The sequence below is a fragment of the Haliotis cracherodii genome, unplaced genomic scaffold (assembly GCF_022045235.1).
Source record: "Haliotis cracherodii isolate W230 unplaced genomic scaffold, xgHalCrac1.p SCAF_8, whole genome shotgun sequence".
Classification (NCBI taxonomy): Eukaryota; Metazoa; Mollusca; class Gastropoda; order Lepetellida; family Haliotidae; genus Haliotis; species Haliotis cracherodii.
Genome location: NW_027266341.1, coordinates 8,106,399 through 8,129,613, shown reverse-complemented (window position 1 = coordinate 8,129,613; position 23,215 = coordinate 8,106,399). Strand labels below are relative to the sequence as shown.

At 39.6% G+C, this 23,215-nt stretch overlaps 1 protein-coding gene across 1 annotated transcript in view; it reads left to right on the top strand.

Annotated features, from left to right (window-relative positions):
- LOC139450345 (fibropellin-1-like) overlaps nt 1-915 on the top strand; it is a 40,771-nt gene extending 39,856 nt beyond the window's left edge. The window contains exons 17-18 of the mRNA XM_071232026.1: nt 223-336; nt 491-915. Coding sequence (XP_071088127.1) covers nt 223-336; nt 491-915 — 539 coding nt within the window. The remainder of the gene's footprint in view (nt 1-222; nt 337-490) is intronic.
- Nucleotides 916-23,215: the final 22,300 nt, after the last annotated feature.

Below are 23,215 nucleotides of genomic sequence, written 5' to 3'. Positions count from 1 at the left end.
GGTCCAAACGTTAAGTTATAGATAGTGAGGTATCAGCCTCGTGGTTTATTTGTATGAATGACAAGGATCCTGGCAACCAAGTTAGATGCATACAAGATTATTGGAGATAATATATGGCGATAATACATTTTAAATATAATAAAATATACACTATACAACATGTCAATGGTCATAAGTATGGTAGGTTGATCATCAACCTAATTTAATGTCTATGTTATCCAGTTCTCGACCCCTGCGCGGCGAACCCCTGTCATAACAAAGGGATCTGTACTCAAACAGATGCTGGCGTTACCTGCTCCTGTCCGGCTGGAATTACAGGGGTCATGTGCGAGACAGGTAAGTAAGGTATACAGGTACGATGGCGATTCAGAGTAATTGAAGGTCAGTCTGTGTTGGTCAGTCATTCTATTTCGTAAAACAGTCTTTCATTTACTTTAATCCCGTAAACGATGATACGTTTTGTATTGTATTCCTCATTTATCTATTTCAGACATCGACGACTGTGCCTCCAGTCCATGTAAAAACAACGGGACTTGCTCTGATCGTGTCAACGCCTTTGAATGCCTCTGTCCGGCTGAGTACAGTGGCTTGCTTTGTCAGTTTGTACTTGCTTGTGGGTGTCCTTGCCTTTTCAATGGCAACAAGACAGAACTGGCTGCAAAAGTGGCATTACTACGATCGATTTTACTTGTCGACAAGTCTATTCTGTCCAGCACAATACGGAAAAAGACAAGTGCACCGGATGATCGCAAATCTTCCACAGGGATTGGATTAGGTGGCATCGCTTGCTTTATTGCAGCATTTGGGTTTTTCCTGTTCGTTGATTGTTTAAACTTCATTCAGTTTATCTCAACAAAAAAACAACCGAAAAGCAAAATATTTGACAAGACGGAAAAAATCAGAAAGAATAATTAAACTTTTCATTGGAAAAAAAAATATAATGATCGGATTCTCGCGCTGTACTTAGGAAAGTAATATACCTTTAAGTTAGATGAACATTCTGACATATGATTGCTTGACTGTGGAGGTCTAATAGTCGGTTGTACGATTCCGACTACATGTACAGGACCTTGGTATTGCTGGTATGTCTAATCCAATGTACAAGCCAGTCCTTTGTCTAAATAGGAAAGGTGTTTTTATGTGCTGGAATTTCTATAACATCTGAGAATAAGTTCATTCCAGCCGGGGGCACGGGTGGCCCAGTCGTCTAAGGCGCCGCGATTCGCTCCGCAGAGTTGTGCCCTTGGGCACGCCAGAAACCTATGATCGTGGGTTCGAATCCCGGTTCGCCCCGATTATGTTTCTAGGTTTGTCAGCACCATACCCGTGCTCGTGGGTTTCACCAAAGTGGTAAACGCCTGAGGCCTTCATCACTTCGGTTTTTCCTCCCACATTAAGCTGACACGCCGTGATATAACTAAAATACTGTTAACACTCACTCACCAATTTCAGCCATACGCTGAATTCCTAAGGTTCATACGAATTGCAGGCTCCAACAAATGTATCACCAAAACGATTTTCAAAACTACTTACTAAACAAGTAGTTAATATCCCAATGGGTACTAACTTTGCTCCTCTCCCAGTTGATCTGTTTCTCGTTGCATGACATATGTTTGTCTACTTCGTTAAATCAAACAATACACACATTGCCTAGACGTTATACTCGAGACTCCGATATATAGATGACCACGCCTCCTTCAACACTACCAACATAAATGAATATCCTCACCTCATCTATCCTCCATAGAAATCTTATAGTGGACATTCAGAGGAATTTACTAGCTATGCTGGTTGTCAATATGATGTGCCTACAATGACCTTCCCAGGGACTGTCATACTCACTCACTTACTTTTGGGGATCAGGTGGTCATGTTTGTTGACTTGGTTGTTTACTAATAATAATCACTGGATTGTCTAGTCATGACTCAGTTGGTTACGGGCCGGTCGTCAGGAGTATTGCTGGGTGCCGCGTTATGTTTCAAAAGCAAAAACTTACTTTTTTGTGAAAAAATTGTTAGTGATGGCTGCTACCGGTAGAGCAGAACCCTTTTCACGAACAAAAGATTTTCAGTGACCCATTCATATAATTTTCATCACTATTTGATCGATACGGATATTTCTTTGGCATTGACGTTTTGAATTTATGAATCACCATCAGTTTGTGATGATATTATATGTTCGCGAAAAGGTTAGCCTCACCGGTTGCAAGCTTCACAAACACATGCAAAGGCACATCAAGTGCTCACTCGAATAAACATGTTTACAACATGTCAACCACAAAACCTCTTGAAAGCCTTACTGAGTCATCAAATGCTGAAACCCTGATCAAACAATATTTGAACAAGATTCATGTGAAGCTCTTTAAAATCTTTGTAGAAAGATCATGTTCGATTGTATCACAAAGGTTTTGAAATGTACACGCAAAGCGCTGGAGCTGCTGGAATATTGCTCGACGTACAGGGACAGTTGAAATCATACAGTCTTGTGGACACCGTATTGTCACTCTGAATCTTTATGTACAGATCTAAATTCTCTGGTCTCTTTTTTTTAGTCGTGGTCGGTAAGACAGTGGAAAGTAACAATGGTTTTATGTATGGAATATGCATTATTCTTTATTTGTGGGAGATGCATCATGTTGGATTTAAGAGAGATGCATAATGTTTGTGTTATGGGAGATGCATTGTTTTACATAATGGAAGAAGCATTTTGTTTTATTTGTTGGAGATGTTTTATGTTTTATAGGAGATGCATCATGTTTTCTTCATGGGAGATTCAATAGTTCTGTTTTATTTTTGGAGATGCATCAGTTTTTATGTGTTTACATAATTATTTGTTACGAGCTCTGGGGAAAGTATTATTGATTTTTTTAAATAGATGTGATGTACACTTAGCTTATGAATTTACACGTGGGTCAAAAGAGAAGCTACACGTATATACTCCCCAAAGAAAGTAGGGGAAATTAAAACATAACGATGTCCCAGGTGTGCTCTATATGAAAAGGGCAGGACTGGCCCTTGTTGCATTCTGGTGATGTAGTGCTTTTGGTGGTAGTCAGGTACGATACGCGCACGGTGGGCAAGGATGTTATCGTCTGGAAGGACACGATGTAGACAAGCATGGTGCGCAACCTGTTCCAACGTCTGCAAATGAGACACATTGAACATATTGGCTACCTGTCGCTGACTTCTACCATTTAGAAGCATGCCAACAGCCTTTAGGCATTCATCACGTTGTTGACGAGGAACTCCTGTCCTGATCATGAATAAAAGCATTGAAGCAAGAATAGAGACATCACGTGCTACTGTGGATAATAAAATCGGCAATACTCACCTTTCTTTGAAGTGTCAAAATCATGAATGACCCTTTACCCACGTGCACGGAGGAACTGAATGGTCCACGTGGTATGTTTCGGATGTGTTGAGGCGTTCTGGTTCCGAAACCGTTCTATCCCCTGGGGTCATCTTTCCAAGCTGATCTTTCTTCTGACGACCGATAAAAAACATTGATATTTCATGTTCCTCTACTTTTTTTGGAGAGTATTTGTTTAATCACCGCTATTTAAATATAAATATATACTCAGTGGTTGCTTGTATATGTACATAGAACCATCTTGGCGACAATTGTCACTTCGTGTGAATAACATGACTTTTATGTAGATGTTTAATGATATGTCCGCCTATAATTATTAATGCAGTTGTATTTATTCGATCTAACCTTCAGACCCTGATGGTCAGTGAATGAAACTTTTACGTGTTATAAAAAAACTAGATAGATATTATTCGTCAGGATAATTTAAAAGTTAATCAACATATGGATAAATTAACAGTTAGTGTGCAGATGAAACAAAATACAGCTTTACTTGATCGCGTTGTACGCATCAGATCATTTCATCGGTTTCCAAATCTTAATTCACGTTACTGACCATCACTATCAAGATACCCGATATTAGCAAGCTTCTTAAGTGTCTTTCTTTAACATGCGTGTATCATCGTATTTGCAAATATTGTGTATTGTGTATCATTTATATATAATGGGTTTCGTATTGTTGTTTTTTAAATCTATTTTACACCACAAATAATACTTATGAAAACGAACAATGGGAAATGTAGCTTTGCTGTCGGTACATTTGAACTAGCGCGCATACATTCAACACGTCATTATCAAATGTTGAGATGTGTTTGTGTGTATGTTTCCAACGCGTATAAGGTAGACAAAGCTAGGAACCAATGTCATAGCATATCATTTTATTGTGCCTTAAACTAAGTGTCCCCGTATTTATTTCGATCAGCATATGAACCAAAGATTTCTCCTTAAGCTGAAATATTTGTAAAAAATCAGATATCATAAGAATTAGATACATGACCCTTAACTATTATATTTCATGTATATATATGATTACGTGGCAGTTCTCCTCGCACTATTAATGAGCAAAACATATTTCAAATCAAGTGCTCCAATGAAGACCTGAGCGATTGATTGTACATGTTCGGTTATGGGACATTCTCCCGGTCCAGCTGGCTGGTACAACTTGAATGCAGTTAGCTGTAACTAGGTTGTATACAATTCGACGTTCACACGACAACCCGGATCTCGCGGGATACCTGCTTACAGCATGGGAACTTAAGTACTCACGGAAATGAAAAAAAACTGTTTTTTCGACCTCAGATCTTAAATAAATGCAGTTAATATACAAAATATGTAAATATTCAAACAACTAAATTAGTACTAATTGGGCCGTGGCACAAATACAGCGTATCAAATGTTTTAATGCCCTTTTACACGTAAAAGTGTGTATAAATGTGAATAAAACAGACTATTGTGAAACAGGGCATTACCAGGTGTAAGTAGATCAAGGTGACCTATGACACCTTGACGACAGGTGAGAACAGGTGCATAATGCCTATAGTCTGTTTCTGCTATGTCAATTTGGACTTAGTTTTATTTTTGAATGTTGAAAGTGCCGACAAATTACCTCCTGTAATGTACATTTTATATTGTTCACTGTGATCAAACTAGCAAATCCAGACTAGTACTTTTCGAGTTGTTTTGGTATTTCGTATTTACAGCTATGTAACACTTTGTGTCGATTTTTAAATTTAGAAAAACAGTTATTTTTCATTTCCGTGAGTACTTTAGGGATTCAGTTCTCCATTACTGCTGGAACACAAGCTGCCGTTCATTAATGTCTGACACTTATGTTTTGTATGTTCATTGTGCGCAAAGTGCTGTCATTTGCCACTACCTACCTATGCCTAAGATGTTACGTAAATGTAACCTATTGAATTGTCAACCTCGTGGGGTAAGATCAATTGTAAATATATGACTTGTTTGAAAAGCACAGAGTGTTAAATGTGTCCATGACTCGATTTTTACTGCAAAAATAAATGAACAGTGGCGACATTTAATTGAACAGTGGCTACCGATTAGTGCACAAGACAGCTTTTTTGTAAACTGACAGCATTCGTTGTTGTTTGGTGTTTAACGCCGCCTTTGCCTATATTCAAGATATATGACGGCGGTTTGTAAATGATCGAGTCTGGACCAGACAGTCTAGTGATGGGCATCATAAGCATCAATTCTCACGGCGTCAAACAACAAATATACAAAATAAAGAAATAGTCTTGCGTTTGCTTCTGTTGTGAATATATAGAGCTTTAACCTTGAAGATATTGTTCTGGATGCAATGACAATAGTACTAGCAATTGTGCCACCATCCTTGGATCTGTCTGTAAATATGTGTTTCTTAATTGATTGTATTCTTGTTTATAATGTTGGCGCCTTTAAACACAAGCAATGGGATGCTTGGGTACATTCTACCCAAAGGGTCAAGGCTCGAGCTCGTTTATTTTTTACAGCCAGCCGTCTAATAGCTGGAATATTGAGTGTGTAAATTCATTCAAGCCATAGTCTCATACATGTATCTGCAAAGAGTAGTCTTCCCCAGAAAGAAACAATAAATAGTAAATAAAATACAAATTGGACCTCCTAACTCATCCCTCCTGCCCTTGGATAAAAATCCAGAAAATAGCAATGCCCGACGCGGGGCTATAAAATGTCGCGGGCGGGGACCAGAAACATAATACATAGAGATCCGTGAAGATCCGGGTAGAATAGGTCTTCAGCAAACAGTTGCAATGCTTGCCGTAAAAGGCGACTAACGGGATCGGGTGGTCAGGCTTACTGACTTGGTTGATGCATGTCATCGATCCCAATAGCGTGGATCGATACTCATGATATTAATCACTGGATTGTCTATTCCAGACTCGATTATTTACAGAGCGCCGTCATATACCTGGAATATTGCTGAGTGCGGCGTTAAACAACAAACCAAACCAACCAACAAACCAACTCAAAGGTATTGATTAAATGCTTGAATCAATACACATACTAAAATTATGGGTCCCGTGAAGATTCCGGGTTAGAGAATTGATCTTCAGCAACCCATGCTAAGAAGTGACTAACGGGATCGGGTGGTCAGTCTCGCTGACTTGGTCGATGCATGTCATCGTATCCCAGATGCTCATGATGTCAATCACTGGTTTGTATGATCCAGACTCGATGTTTTACACACCGTCGTCATATGGCTGCAATATTGTTGAGTGCGGCGTTTAACAACAAACAAACTAAACTTATTGTTTTATGAATATTTTATGTCCGTTACAGTTGAAATGTGTTTAACGTCGCGTTCAAAATTATTGCGCTTATATAGCCACACGACACGAATGGGTGTGTAAAGAGAGATGACGCAGCCAGGGATTGAACCACCGGCTTTTAAATAGCAGTGGTAAATAAAGATTCACCTACCCGGAAGGTACACGTTACATAAATTCATCGATGTACCGGCCTAGACAGTACTCGGAGATCAAACTATTAAACCGTAGGTGTATCAATCTCCATAATCCTTCGAGGCCCCATGATGAAACTGTAGGTGTATCAAATTCTACAATCCTCAGAGGCCCGATGATGAAACTGTAGGTGTATCAACCTCTACAATCCTCCGAGGCCCTACAATGAAACTGTAGGTGTCTCAACCTCTACAATCCTCCGAGGCCCGATGATGAAACTGTAGGTGTATCAACCTTTACAATCCTCCGAGGCCCTACAATGAAACTGTAGGTGTATCAACCTCTACAATCCTCCGAGGCCAGATGATGAAACTGTAGGTGTATCAACCTCTACAATCCTCCGAGGCCCTACAATGAAACTGTACGTATCTCAACCTCTACAATCCTCCGAGGCCCGATGATGAAACTGTAGGTGTATCAACTTCTACAATCCTCCGAGGCCCTACAATGAAACTGTAGGTGTATCAACCTCTACAATCCTCCGAGGCCCTACAATGAAACTGTAGGTGTATCAACCTCTACAATCCTCCGAGGCCAGATGATGAAACTGTAGGTGTATCAACCTCTACAATCCTCCGAGGCCCTACAATGAAACTGTAGGTGTATCAACCTCTAAAATCCTCCGAGGCCCGATGATGAAACTGTAGGTGTATCAACCTCTACAATCCTCCGAGGCCCTACAATGAAACTGTAGGTATCTCAACCTCTACAATCCTCCGAGGCCCGATGATGAAACTGTAGGTGTCTCAACCTCTACAATCCTCCGAGGCCCGATGATGAAACTGTAGGTGTATCAACCTCTACAATCCTCCGAGGCCCGATGATGAAACTGTAGGTGTATCAACCTCTACAATCCTCCGAGGCCCCATGGTGAAACTGTAGGTGTATCAACCTCTACAATCCTCCGAGGCCCGATGATGAAACTGTAGGTGTATCAACCTCTACAATCCTCCGAGGCCCGATGATGAAACTGTAGGTGTATCAACCTCTACAATCCTACGAGGCCCGATGATGAAACTGTAGGTGTATCAACCTCTACAATCCTTCGAGGCCCCACGATGAAACTGTAGGTGTATCAACCTCTACAATCCTCCGAGGCCCGAAGATGAAACTGTAGGTGTATCAACCTCTACAATCCTTCGAGGCCCCACGATGAAACTGTAGGTGTATCAACCTCTACAATCCTCTAAAAGTCTTACATGAGCAGAGAAGGGTCCCATCATCAGACAATACAATATAGGTCTGCTCGGTGTTTTCTTGTTGCATCAAGAAGATGGAAACTATATGATATCATAATGTTACAGAGAACATTTGAAATCCACGGTTTTAGAAGACGATTTATTTTTCTACAGATAATCGATACAATGTAAACTAGTATTAAGTATAGAATAAGTGGGCGAATGTTGTTTTACGCCGCTTTTAGCAAAATTCCCGCAATATCACGTCAGGGGACACCGGAAATTCGGCTTCACACATTGTACCCATGTCGGGAATCTAACCCGGACTTCGGCGTGACGAGCGAACGCTTTAACCACTAAGCCACCCGACCTCCCCAATAATTTAGAGAATATTGTTTATCGTTGTATGTTCCACTTCACTATAAGACAAGTTTGTAACATCAAAGTCGTACATAAGGTAATTAACGCTATAAAACATTTAATATCTTATCATTTCAATTTCATGCGAAATGATTTATCACGGCCGAAATTTGTTGTAATTACTCAACATGGAAATTTAAAAAAGCCTCCAATGAATGTGTCCGTAACTGAAAAACTTCCAACACCCTATGGTTGTCGTAACAGCCGATCAACTTAATTACGGGTGTTCGTTTTTAGTGACCTTGCTAATTGTGTCATACATGTAATTCAATAACATTCATCTTTGATCAAAGCAGCATTAATTTATGACTTAATTTATAACGTTAGAATGAATAGTGTAGTATTCGGAAAATGAAACGTGAATCGTATTGTTTATAGTATTCCCTTTGAATGTTTCCTCATGGAAACTAGTTTCAACAGGACATTAACGATACGTTAAGTCGATAAGTTAAGAAAAAATACTAGCGTCGCAGCAAGAGACAGAAATAGTATCTGGCTAATGTAAACTGTGTGATGTTTTTATGGGTTTCATCAAAACGTTTGCGTGGCCCATTGGTTTAAAGCGCCGTCCGCGGCTCATGAGTTCAATTCTCTGGATGCTGCCATTATTATCCTTGACCTGTAATCATCATTTTTCGGCCTGTGAAGATCCGGGGTAGAATATGTCTTAATCAACCCATACTTGTCGTAGTGAGTGAGTGAGTGAGTTCGGTTTTACGCCGCTTTTAGCAATATTCTAGCAATATCACGGCGGGGGACACCAGAAATGGGCTTCACACATTGTACCCATATCGGGATTCGAACCCGGGTCGAGCAAACGTTTTAACCACTAGGCTACCCGACCGCCCTCATGCTTGGCGTAAGAGGCAACTAACGGGATCCGGTCAGGCCCACTGACTTTGTTGATGCATGTCATGGTATCCCAATTGTGTGGATCAATGCTCATGATGTCAATTACTGGATTGTCTGGTCCAGACTTGATTATTTATAGACTGCCGTCGAATGGCTGGAATATTGCTGAGTGTGGCGTTAAACAACAAACAAGCAAACAATCATCATTTACCGAGTTCGTGGTTAAAAATCTATCTTCATTTTAAGATTTTCTCCGCGCTAACAACTCACTCACTCAGTCAGTGAGACTTTATTGTTATTTACACTGTACGTGTCAAATTGTGAATTTTACAAGTACGGTCCCAAGAACGTTGAACATCCCAGATCAACCTAGCCCTGTTGTCAAAGGCGCCGCAATTAGCTGTATAGAGTTGCGTCCCTTTGGCCTCCACGCACGATCGTGGGTTCGAATCCCAGTTTGCCGAGATCGGGGGATCAGTCTCGGTCACTTGGTTGATTGCGTGTCATCGATCTTACCCTGACGGCGTGCCCCGCTGCTTAATCTATCTCCTTGTCTGGTCCAGATTTGATTATTTACAGGTCGGCATCATACGCCTGGAATAGATATACGAGGGCTGGTTCTAAGCCTAACAAACAAACCAACAATCATCCTGCTTTTCAATACAATTATCATATCGTTTTTCAATTCCAGTCAGGAAAAAGATTTCTGAAAAACACATTCACAGCAGCTTGGGGTCATCGTTGTCGTCATAGCACTTTCCATGAAGATGTTCTTTCATTTTAGGAAACAGGCGGAACTCACTTGGTGACGGGTCTGGCGAATATGGAGCGTGAGGAACCTCTTCGAACCCACATTGTCTCACAGCAAGCATTACAAATCGAGAGGTGCGAGAAGAGGCATTGTCATGAATAATTGGAACTCCAACAGTCAGCATTCCTCGCCGCTTTTCTTTGATAGAATCTCTCATCCGATGAAGCAATTCAGCATAGTAGGCACCGGTAATCGTCTTTTGACTTTCTAAGTAATCAACAAGGATCACAACATTTGCATCCCAGACTACAGTGGCCGTAACTTTCTTCACTGATCTTGAAGACTTGAACTTCTTTGGTGCTGAAGAAGTGGAAAGTTGCCGGCCTTAAACACAGCTTCCCAATGTTTAACAGTGAAATAGCTAGGGCACTAATTCCCATACACTTGTGACATGCGGTCATGAATGTTTGGGGAGTACTTTTCTCTGAAGTAAAAAAACTTGATGACTGTTCAATAATCGTTCTTTTCCATTTCTATGTCCATTTGGACCCCTTTCACATTAAACTGGCTGCCACTATTATACAAACGGCCTCAACAGACCAAATACACTTGCAATGAACTACGCAAACAATGTACTACATTGACTAGTTCACTTTGTTATGGCCCATATTAAAAGTTAGTCAGGCTTAGAATTTTTTGACCAGCCCTCGTACTGTTCTCCCTGAAGTTGATTATGTGCTTGCCTTTAGCCAGCAGGGTCCTTGATGAGTTTACTCGCTTCTATACAATAAACTACGTTTATCAAGCACATGCTTATAACGACATAATTAGTCTGGACTGTTTACCCCCACTGTGTCCACTTTTGAATATGGATCTTATAACGACAAAGGATTAAGGGATTAGGCCGTATCACCATCAGGGTTGCAGTGCCCACTATGCCACAGTGGATGTATAGACCCATGAATATACTAGTACAGTCAAGTCTCGTTAATCCGACATCGTTGGTTTCACATGATTGGATTAACGAGTACGTCGGATTAACGAAATTAAGTGATTTGTGATCGAAAATCGGACGTCTTCACGATAGATAATAACCGTGTGTACCTTGTAATAAAATTATTAAAAACGAAATATTTATAGTGTTATGTTGTTTATGCATTCATTCCTTAATTCATAATTAATGACATTGCAAAAATAATAACAATTTTCCCATTTATACATAACAATAGAGACATTACTCACTGAATTTATCACATTAACGACACGCGTTTCCTCGTGTAAATGCAAGTGCTACTGTCTTAACAACTTGCTTCATCTACTTAAAATAGTCTGTCAGTGTTTTCTGTTTCTCACATTTTGAAGGCACATTTCTCAAAGTCCCCTGCTCGCTTGACGGGCTTGTGGTTCTTCAGCATCAACATTGTCGAGGTGTATATTGAAATAAGCATACACAAGAATGTAAATAATGATTTATTTTTGGCAAAATAAAAACAATGCCACCGGGGCGTAAAACCAAGCTCGTCACGTTCCAGTGATAGTAGCGCCTCCCTACTCGCCCCTCTCCGTCTTTGTGGTCCTCAGTCTTCCGCTAACGAATTTGTTGTCTGTGTGTTTTATTGTGTTCTTTTCATGTGTCAGTTTGATATCAGTTCGTGAAAAGATAGGTACTCCTACCTCTTTCATGTATCAGCAAAAAATCACAATGAAAAAAATAATCAATGTAAAAACATGTATAAGTTTTGTAAAGACACAACCGTTTATGTTTATTTGACCAAACTGTCACCCTCAAAGACATTTTTGATAACTTAAAACACGTTCACCGGACGTTTTGAACCAGCCCAAATAAGAACTGTTTCGACAAGGTCCGGTCAAAATAGATACGAAACTGAAAGACGAGGCTTGTGGCATATGGGGAAATATAAGTTTACAACAAGGTCATGCTGCGAGCGTTGACAACTACGTGGACGTGGTCTGTCATGCTTTGACTTATTGTTACATAGAAATATCTAAGTAGAACAAGGTGCTATTTCCGAACAAATGTTTATTTCCGTATAGATTTGTCACATCGCCTTTCGTAACACATATTGTTATGAGAATTAACACTGAACGTACTCTTCCGGTAGGTATATCGCCTGATTCGCAGATAGCCGATACAAATACAAAGAATGAAGGAAATAAACGGAGGTAGACAAGGGACATCACGCTCATATACGTGATTCGTACATTGACAACGAAAGTACTAAGATAATAAGTACAGTCAAAACTGGGACATCTTTTTCTATACTCAACATCCAATCTATTTTCGTATCTTGTTGCGTTCAAGTACATGAGGTAAACTTTCCATAGTGAAACTGAAAATACAATCTGATCACTACAATCTTCATATCGTGTTTTTGGCTCTTTACGAACATAGTCCCTTCAGCGCAAGACCGATTATAGTTTGTATCATACGACATTTCGTTTACCTGCTCACAGTAAACTGATTGAACGATTTAGTCCCGTAGTCCGTAGTATTTACGGAGTTTAAATTGAAATAGATACGCTGTAATATACTAGTTCGGATAACGTGTAGCGTAGGCTCCGTGAGAAGCACCGGTATTTTCATACATTATCCTACAAAGTACTTCTATGAGGGGAGGTGAAAGGGGTTTCACGTCGCTTCCAAGATTATTGCACTTATATAGCGACATGCATGTATGTGTGTGTGTTTGTGTGGCTGCTTGTACCAGTCCGGACTAATGTCGATTCATTAGTGCTAGCACACTGAGATACCATGCCTCAGTTTAACATGAATACCCCATTTAGACACAGTATAATGACTCCGAGCCGACCAGTCCTTGTTTTAGCCCCCTAATGCCGAGCCCCAGACAGAGTAACAACAAGTACCATCTTTTAACGTCTTTTGGTATGACGCGGCCGGGGATCGAACCCCGACCTTCCGCTGTCCGGGTGGACGCTCTACCACTAGACAGACGCGGTCAAATATACTTTGAGATGTCCTTACTTAAGATACATCATCATAAAATGTTTTGTTGTTTTTTTATTTGGGGGGGGAAGGGGGGCTGGGGGGGGGTGGTCGTTGGTGAGGTCATATAGAGTTGAGGTGTGAGACTAATGTACCAGCAGTACGTAGTGGCTGTAGACCGACTCTACATACCTACGTGACGGTTTCGGGCCAGAGTAACCTTTGCTTATCGTATAAGGCAACTTATTTGATCAGGCTGCCAGGCTCAGTGGTGTGGTTGATTTAAGTCACTGTATCACAGACAAAGACACACACACTCACATTGATAGACAGAAACACACACATCAACACCCACACTCATACACACACTTTACATACACAGACACAGAAAGACACACACACACACTCACATAGATAGACAGAAACAGACATTCACACCCACGCTCATACACACACTTTACACACACAGACACAGACAAAGACACACACACTCACATAGATAGACAGAAACACACACATCAACACCCACGCTCATACACACACTTTACACACACAGACACAGAAAGACACACACACACTCACATAGATAGACAGAAACAGACATTCACACCCACGTTCATACACACACTTTACACACAGAGACACAGACAAAGCGGAAGCGAACGCACACGCACGCACACAAACGTACACACACGCGCAGAGAAGTTATTGAATGACCCGCTTATCATGGACTGAAACTGGACTGCAGGCATGTTGATCCTCAAGTTATGATCTCGGTGAGAGGAAATATTTCCGGGTGTTAGTTATCAGTTTCAAATAAAATTTGCAGCACAAAGGCAACCCATAGTCGGGTTGTTAGAAATAGTTCCGCGTGCTCCGGAAGCAATAGCATCTGAATGCATTCCCAATATTCAGCGTGTCACCCTGTCACATTTGAGTAGTGTTTGAGCAATACACATGGTAATCGCCATCAAGGAAATTGTCCGGTAAACACTGATATGAGATCACAAACGAACGAGTGTTTTATTCATTTTCGCATTAAATCAACTAGCATTAGTTTTTACATGTGCTATAGTGAGCTGCTGTGCATTTCAGAATGGCGCCTGAGAGGATACTACTACCCTTCTATACATGGGTTTTCACCCAGATTAGCTCGGCTACAGTAGGTAAGTATGTCATTTACTGTTTTAAAAATGCCAAAGAATGTTGGATCATTCCACTGTGTATATAAATGTTTATTGGGGGTCAGTGTCGAGCATGGGACGTGTATTACTGATTTTAGTGTCCTCATAACGGGTCGATCGTCTAGATTCGAGTTTGCTTTTTAAAGTTAAAACCATCTATGTATCTAAACTGGTTTGTCTTGTCCAGACTCGACGTTGTACAAGCCGTCGTTATAAAGCAGAGATAGTTTCGACTGTGGCGTTGAACAATCTTGGTCCGAACCGAATACTGGTTGTACCTGGTTATGTTTGTGTTGGAATTATGGGTTCAGCTGTCTTTATTTGTACGTTATATACTTGCGTTATATATACGCATTTTGATAAATTCGGGTTCCGATGGCGTTACTTAGATAAGGAACATACAGTTTTACTTATTTTATTGACATATATGGTCAACGGGATTGGACAAACGTTCTCCAACTACTTTTTGTACAGACATGCAGTGATTTAACCATGCAAATAACGACCCGTGATACGCCGTATGTAGCTGCATGCATTGGTGCAAGTGTTCCTTCAAACGGTTAGCCTCTGCTGCTGCATGCATTGGTGCAAGTGTTCCTTCAAACGGTTAGCCTCTGCTGCTGCATGCATTGGTGCAAGTGTTCCTTCAAACGGTTAGCCTCTGCTGCTGCATGCATTGGTGCAAGTGTTCCTTCAAACGGTTAGCCTCTGCTGCTGCATGCATTGGTGCAAGTGTTCCTTCAAACGGTTAGCCTCTGCTGCTGCATGCATTGGTGCAAGTGTTCCTTCAAACGGTTAGCCTCTGCTGCTGCATGCATTGGTGCAAGTGTTCCTTCAAACGGTTAGCCTCTGCTGCTGCATGCATTGGTGCAAGTGTTCCTTCAAACGGTTAGCTTCTGCCGTACTCAAAGGTCGGTAATCACATACTTACCAACAAGATTTAATGTATTTCGGTCTGAGTGATGTTTGATGTGCACTCTGAAACGCCATTGACCCAATATAAGCAATATAACACCATAACCTGGTATTTTCTGTTATAGGACTTAACATACATTGTATATCATTAAAGATAGTTCCCAGACGTTACCATCCTAAACCAATTCTTAGAATAATTGTTTGTAGTGCACTGTGAAACGCCATGGTCGTCTAAGGCGTCGCAAGACGCTGTGCAGGGTTGACGTGATCGTGGGTTCGATCCCAGCTTTGCTCTGTTTATGTTTCTAAGCTTGTCATGCAGCACCATACACGGGCGCGTGGGCTCTTCCCACGTTGTAAATTTAAACGTGACGTAACTGAAATACTGCACATTTGCAAAGCGGCGTTCAACCGAGCTCAGTCACTAATCTATTGTCTTCGGAGGCTCATATATTCGAATGGGGATCTCTAATCTGTATTGCCGGTTTAACTTTGTTCGACGCCTCTGATATTTTTTCGTGAACTTGACAATACATTGTACATCCGATTCTCCTGATGTGGGTGTTGACAAACGTTATCATAACTTTACATCCGCTGATACAGGTCTTTGCAAATATTGTAATAACCTGTTTCTTCTCGTGTATTAACCTGTAATACCGTGTGTACCGAGATGCATTTCGCTTTTGATTCTTAGCTCGCTACCAATTTGGCCAATGACGTCTCAATATAAAGAAGTCATGGTTTGGAAAAAAGTTATTTGGAGAATGTAATGCATGTTATTTTACGCACCAATATTCCAGCTATATGACGGTGGTCTGTAATCGAGTCTGGACCAGACAATCCAGTGATTAATGTCATGAGCATCGATCCACGCAATTGGGATCGATGACATGCATCAACCAAGTCAGTTTACGACAAGCATACTCACCTTTTACGGCAAGCATACTCACTTTTTACGACAAGCATGGGTTGCTGAAGACCTATATATGCTAACCGGGAATCTTCACGGGTCGATAATACACTGAAATTTACAGTCGCAGCTAAACATTGTTCTGGCGCCGTGTTGAAGACCTGCTTGTGTTCATGAGGCGTTCCCCCACCGCGTCATACCAAAAGACGGTAAAAGATGGTACTTGTTGTTACCCTGTCTGGCGCTCGGCATTAAGGGGCTAAAACAAGGACTGGTTGTGTCAGTATACTGTGTCTGAGTGGGGAATTCATGTTAAACTGTGGCATGGTATCTCAGTGAGCTAGCACTATAAACCGGCATCAGTCCGGACTAGTACATGCAGCCACACAAACACACACACGTACATGCACGTCGCTATATAAGTGCAATAATCTTGGACGCGACGTTAAACCCCATTTCACCTCACCTCATGATCACCTCATGAGGCGTGTAACAGTATTAAAGCTTTCTTTTTGTAATTTGAGAAGAACATGGTAGTCTTCGTCTTGTCTGGGATGACAGTAATGCCAGATTGAGTAATAAACGTCGATGCATTTATAAAAAAAATATGGTTGTGTACATCTGAACTGGGAAGACGTGAGAAGCATTAAATAAAGTCAGAAATCGATGCATTATATCGCCATTCTGGATACATCGATGAAACGTTAGACTCCTCCCTGAACACCCCCTCCCATCACCGCCACCATCCTGTGTAACGAACAATGGTTTCATTTCAGCCGAGGCCTGTGAAACAGGTACGTTTGTTCTTATTCTTTTGTCTCGGTAGAATATATTGAAACCAAATGAGTCCAATTTGAGTGTGCATATCTTAAGTGCGTTTCAGATTCTCATTTCAAATAAACATAAGGATAAACACCGTGGCATCAGTCTCTGCTTTATTAAACTCAATTGTAAGAGATTATACAGTCAAAAATTAAAGGAAATATACTTAAAAAAACTGTGATTACGGTCTTGTTTTAAAACACTGTGATTTTCATGAGCTTATTACCTTTTAGAAGGTTTCAAGTTTCTTGTTTATTTATTTGGCATGAAGATTTTAATTCTTATACATATGAATTTGAACAAAATTACAATTCCGTTTAGCTTTTACTGAATTGTGATACAATATCTTGTACTTCAGTGTTTACCCATTTATATTCCGAAAGTCGTTTCGTTCTAAATTCTGATATCGCTTCCAATTCGGCCGCCGGTGCTTCATTATAACAGGACACATTCTAAGGAATGTTTTCAAATGTTACAAGTCATTATTTCGAGAAGGTAATACGCTCCTTTCTTGAAAAAAGATAATTCACTGAAACTTGTAGTCGCATATGATTGAGGTCATAATACATGATCTTTTCAACATTCAACATTATTTTAGCGCCGTGTTGAAATCTTCTTTGTGATAATGGAAAGTATATTGAACAATATCAATGCTTTCTTTTTTAATTTTATAAAAAATATGGTCGTCATCGTCTGGTCATGGATGCCAGAAATATCAGATTGAGTAATAAACGTCGATGCGTTGTATGGCCATTCTGGGAATATAGATGAAACGTCAGACTCCTCCCTGAACACTCCTTCCCATCACCAACACCATCCTGTATAACGAACAATGGTTTCATTTCAGCTCAGGCCTTGGAAAAAGGTACGTTTGTCGTTATTCTTATCTGTCAGTTATATATATATATATATATATATATATATATATATATATATATATATATATATATATATATATATATATATATATATATATATATATATATCTAACCAAATGCTTTCAATTTAAGTGTGCATTTGTTTCAGATTGTCATTCAAATAAAGATAAGGATACATTCTGTTAGATCAGCCTCCGTTTTATCAAACTCAATTGTAAGAGATGATACAGTCAAATAAAAAGGAAATATACTTAACGCAACTTTGATCATTGTCTTATGTTAGAATGTTGTGATTTTCAGGAGTTTATTTCACTTTTTTAGAGGGTTTAACGTGTAATGTTGATGAATTCGCCTTACTATTATTTTACTACTTTTACATTTACATTTGAACATTTTTGTAAAACACATTTCCGCTTAGCTATTATTGAATTGTGATGAAATATCTTGTACTTCTGTGTTGGTGTCAAGGGCGCCTGCTCGCCAAACAGTAGGGCACAATTTGTGAGTTGTATATGCAATAGCGACAGCCAAAATAATTTTATTTCTGAGAGCAGCTAAAGGAAACAATATATGTATTTATAACAAGCCAGAAATGAAATCATATCAATACGAAAACAGAAATATTATCAATACAAAATCAGCTATTTTTTCAACTAAATCTCACACTAAATGCGTGTACCCTGCTCACACATTTGAGTCCCAAAGAGGGGCAGGTCAGCCGAAATTGCTAAAGCAACAATAACAATACCGCCAGGATCTGCTAGACCATACATGGGTCGTAGCGTTACTGGGTGGTCAGGTCGAGGATGAGTTTCGCTAGTAGGCAATGTTGGGCGATTTTGATCTTGTACTGACACACTGCTTGTGTTACTGAGCTATCTTATTAGGTAGGGCGTTATTTATTATTCCCCTTTGTCCAGCAATCCGTGAATAACTAATTTTTTCGGGTTACCTAGCTGAGGTCAAGAACCTTTTTTATTGTTTAGAGTCAAGTTCCTCTTTAGGTCAAGTATCTTTGTATTGTTGTGAATCAAGTTCCTCTTTAGGTCAAGTGCCTTATTTATTGTTGTGAATCAAGTTCCTCTTTAGGTCAAGTGCCTTTTTATTCTCGTGAGTCAAGATCCTCTTTAGATCAAGTACCTTTTTATTTTGTTGTGAGTCAAGTTCCTCTTTAGATAAAGTGCCTTTTTTATTGTTGTGAGTCAAGTTCCTCTTTAGGTAAAGTGCCTTTTTAATTGTTGTGAATCAGGTTCCTCTTTAGGTCAAGTACCTTTTTTATTGTTGTGAGTCAAGTTCCTTTTTAGGCCAAATACCTGTTCTATTGTTGTGAATCAAGTTCCTCTTTAGGTCAAGTGCCTTTTTATTCTCGTGAGTCAAGATCCTCTTTAGATCAAGTACCTTTTTATTTTGTTGTGAGTCAAGTTCCTCTTTGAGAAAAGTTCCCTTATTCTTGTTGTGAGTCTCAAGTTCCTCTTTATGTCAAGTGCCTTTTTTATTGTTGTGAGTCAAGTTCCTCTTTAGGTCAAGTGCCTTTTTTATTGTTGTGAGTCAAGTTCCTCTTTAGGTCACGTGCCTTTTTTATTGTTGTGAGTCAAGTTCCTCTTTAGATCAAGTGCCTTTTTTATTGTTGTGAGTCAAGTTCCCTTTTAGGTCAAGTACCTGTTCTATTGTTGTGAAGCAAGTTCCACTTTAGGTCAAGTGCCTGTTCTATTGTTGTGAGTCAATTTCCTCTTTAGGTCAAGTGCCTTTTTTATTGTAGTGAATTAAGTTCCTTTTTAGGTCCAGTACCTTTTTGTTGTCGTGAATCTAGACACCCTAGAGGTCACGAACCTGTATATTTTAGAAGTCTAGAATTTCCTTGTTCAGTCCAAGCGACTTTAGTCTGTAAGACTATTTTATTTAGGTGTATTCGTCTAATCTTAATTATCCCAATGACATGTTTTAAGGATAGGCCCTCATTTCTTCCTATTTTACCACGCATGACAGTGTTGAGTTAAGTATCTCTGTGTTATTTGGGCACAGTCGGCTTAATATATTGTCTATACGTCTTGTCGATTGTCTTGTTAGAGTGTTGATTTAGCTATTTTGGTAACAGCTGTTGTACAAATGCTTAACTATTCAGGTTGTATATTTGTTTTCAGGGATGATCGTCAGTGTCCATTGGGGTCTTGATTCTTTAGATTGTCTGTCGTTAGTTACAATTAGGTGATAATAATAAATCTGTAAACTTTTACCCCATGTTTTTGTTATTATTACTTTATTTTTATTTAATGACACCCTGGTCTCAGGAGCACCGTATGAAGAGAATAGAGATTGGACGTAGTGGTCACGTCACGAGCGCGTCGTTGTTTCGGAGTTAGAACGTAAACATAGACATATGGCAAAAAACAGTTTGTACAAGTATCAGAAGTAAGAGAATTGGTGTTGGCGTGTCAATAACCGCATTTAGTTGTTTTGCTAAATGTAATTATACACATAAGTTATTTTTCAGTATGGTGGGGTTTTGTCGTCGAAGCAGCTGTCTTTGTTCTCATCATCTTCATCTACTTCTTGATAAAGCGGTGAGAAATTTAATTCCTCTTCACTGATACTAAGGCCGTCTATTTTATTTTTTTCTCATGTCCGGCCGGCCTAAATTACAGTCATGCTAAAAAATATGAGTTTCTTTATAGGCCCATTTGCCCGCATCTTCCGGTTGTAGAAAGAATTTACCTTTGTTGAAAATATCAAATGTTCCCTTTGTTTTAGCGGAGCTAATGTACGTTTGGTAAATTTCCAAAATTCAAAATCAGTTTGTTTTGAAAAAAATGTAATATTAAGTCAACGTGTCGGTTGCATGCTCTGCTCTACAGATATTTTGGTTAATTTCCTTTTTCCTGCCTTTTCGATTTGAAACTAAGCAAAGACATGAAATACACGATAAAATATGGATGGCCTAATTATTACCGATTGGAACTAATTCACTTTCAGGTATTTGATGTATAACCAATTTTTGTCATTTTGGAGTTTAAATGTACTTGGTGGTTAGGCTTAGTTGAGTGTGTGTCATCGTTCCCGACGGTGTGCGATGTTGATAATGATACCGATCACTGGATTGTTTGGCATATTTAACTTTCTCTAAAACCGGGCAATCGTATATTTCTGTTTTGTAATACACAATAACCATCTCATCTTGCCTTAATGGCGAGTTTCGGGGTTTAGTTTCCTACCCCAATATAAAAAACACAATCTCTGTTTTGAACAGCAATAATGCAACTGAATTCCATATTTCTCCAAATAGATTGCCCATACGATAGTATCGCTAGTAACATATTATTTCGCACAGTGTCAAGACGCTCATATGCGGTCCCACCGATGGTTTCAATTTACAAAACCAAGGGCCCTTCCCGTAGATTTAGCAATTCCTTTACCAGTAAAACGTAAATTTAAAATTTCATGTACTCAAGATTCCACGGTATTTATATACATTAATGTTTCCATGAAACATTAGAACTGCACCTTGCAGTAGAGGGAGTTCAATATTGAAACCCTTTTTATCTTTCTTTCTCGTGTATTAATCCGCAGTCACCTTTCAGAAAAACAATGTAACATTATCGAATGTGAAGTCTGCTGAAATAAGGGCGATATCATCTGTGTACATGTTGTGTACTAAACATATTGCCATCAACATCAATGCTACATTGTCAATAGTTAATTTCGTGAGCTAAATGATGATTAAAATCAGAAAATAAAGCCGGGGTAAGACCTGTGTTACGTTGTTATCAACGTCAAACGTATCCGTGAATCGATCATTCAAAGATACACATCATATGTTATCTTCATGGGGGCACGGGTGGTGCAGTCTGCCTAAAGCCCCACAAGTCGCTGTACAGAGCTGCGTACCTTGATCTCGCCGGAAACCAATGATTTTGGGTTCGAATACTGGTTCGGCCTGATTATGATTCTCTTATTGTCAGCACCATACCCATGCTAATGGGTTGCACCAAAGTGGTGAACGTCTAAGAACCACACTTTTCTGAAACGCCGTGATGTAACTGGAATACTGTTCAAAGCGGCGTTAAACCCAGCTCACTCACTACTATTCCTATACACATATCGAACTGCAGTGTTACGTTTTCCACTTATACCCAGATTTACAAGCATGTACCAGAGATGTTCCCTGTAAGCATGATCGAAGGCTTTCATAACAAACAAAAGTTGGAATTTTCATATCATATTTCTTATACATAGTGGAATACAAAGTGTAGGTCAGTGGTCGTACATGCCGTAATGCAGCATGGATATTACTGACTGCAACGTAAAACAACATTCACTCATGCATTTACAGGCATAGTGATAATGAGGATTGGAGTCCTATTCCTCATCAAGATCAATATATCTGAAGGTTGTTCCATCTTAACTTGTCCATAACCATTTTCGTAACATTTTGCAAGATTTTGTTGATCAGCACAGGGGCATTAAGGTCGATTTCCTACCGTCGGATTCTACGATTCAGACAACTTTCAGTAGGAAAATACATTTAATGAAGTCAGAAATTAGCAGTTTTCCCTTTTCCAGTTTAAAGTAAAAGAACGAAACTACTTCTTCATAGTTTGTACATGAATGTCAGTTATGCAAAACCTTCCAATAAACGTCTTAATATACAATCGATTCCTTAGATGGGCAGATATGTCAAATAGATGTTAACTTCTGGAAGAAAGCATGAAAATTTGTATACAGGGGTTATGGAGTATGCAGAATCCGATTTTAATGGGATCCACGCTGGCAAACCAATGGTTCCCACTCAAAATGGAGAAATCCAAGATGGCCGCCATCCATATTACAAATTTCGATATATTGCCGTAACTTTGGATCTATTTGACATAGAAACATGATCTTGGTGGCAAATTATGGGTTTTCGGGGCCAAGGAATGCAATGAAATAGTTTAAAATAATGTAAAGTGCACGATCCAAGATGGCCGCCATCCATTTTACGAATTTCGATATCTCTCCATAACTGTATTTTGATTCCCACTCAGAATTGAGATTGAACATATAATGTTTTAAGTTGAACCATAATTTAAAACATAGCTTTTATTGATTTATTTTTTTCTGTCATCAGCACATTGCAACTATAAGATTTTGAAAGTATTTTGTGGTCATGACGACGCAAATACATGTAAAAAACAAGAATCAAGAATCAAACAAAACTGTTTCTTCTGACATGATGCTGCCATACACGAAACCTTCACACTTAAAAGTTGTTGGATTCCACCTAATTCTAAAAAAACAAGTGTTCTCTTCTTGTAAGAAGTCCATCACTCGATGTCTGCAAGAGGTCCGTCACTCAATAACCCTTAGTGTACACTGTCCACCACAAAAGCAGAGCTGTGTGCATGGGAGACTGGCTTTGGAGCATTGGCATCGTCTTATGCAGCGTTTCTTGCTGGCACACTCGATGAGTTCTCTGCACCCCTTTGATGCTTAAGGGAGGGTACTCCATAACGGCACAAAGA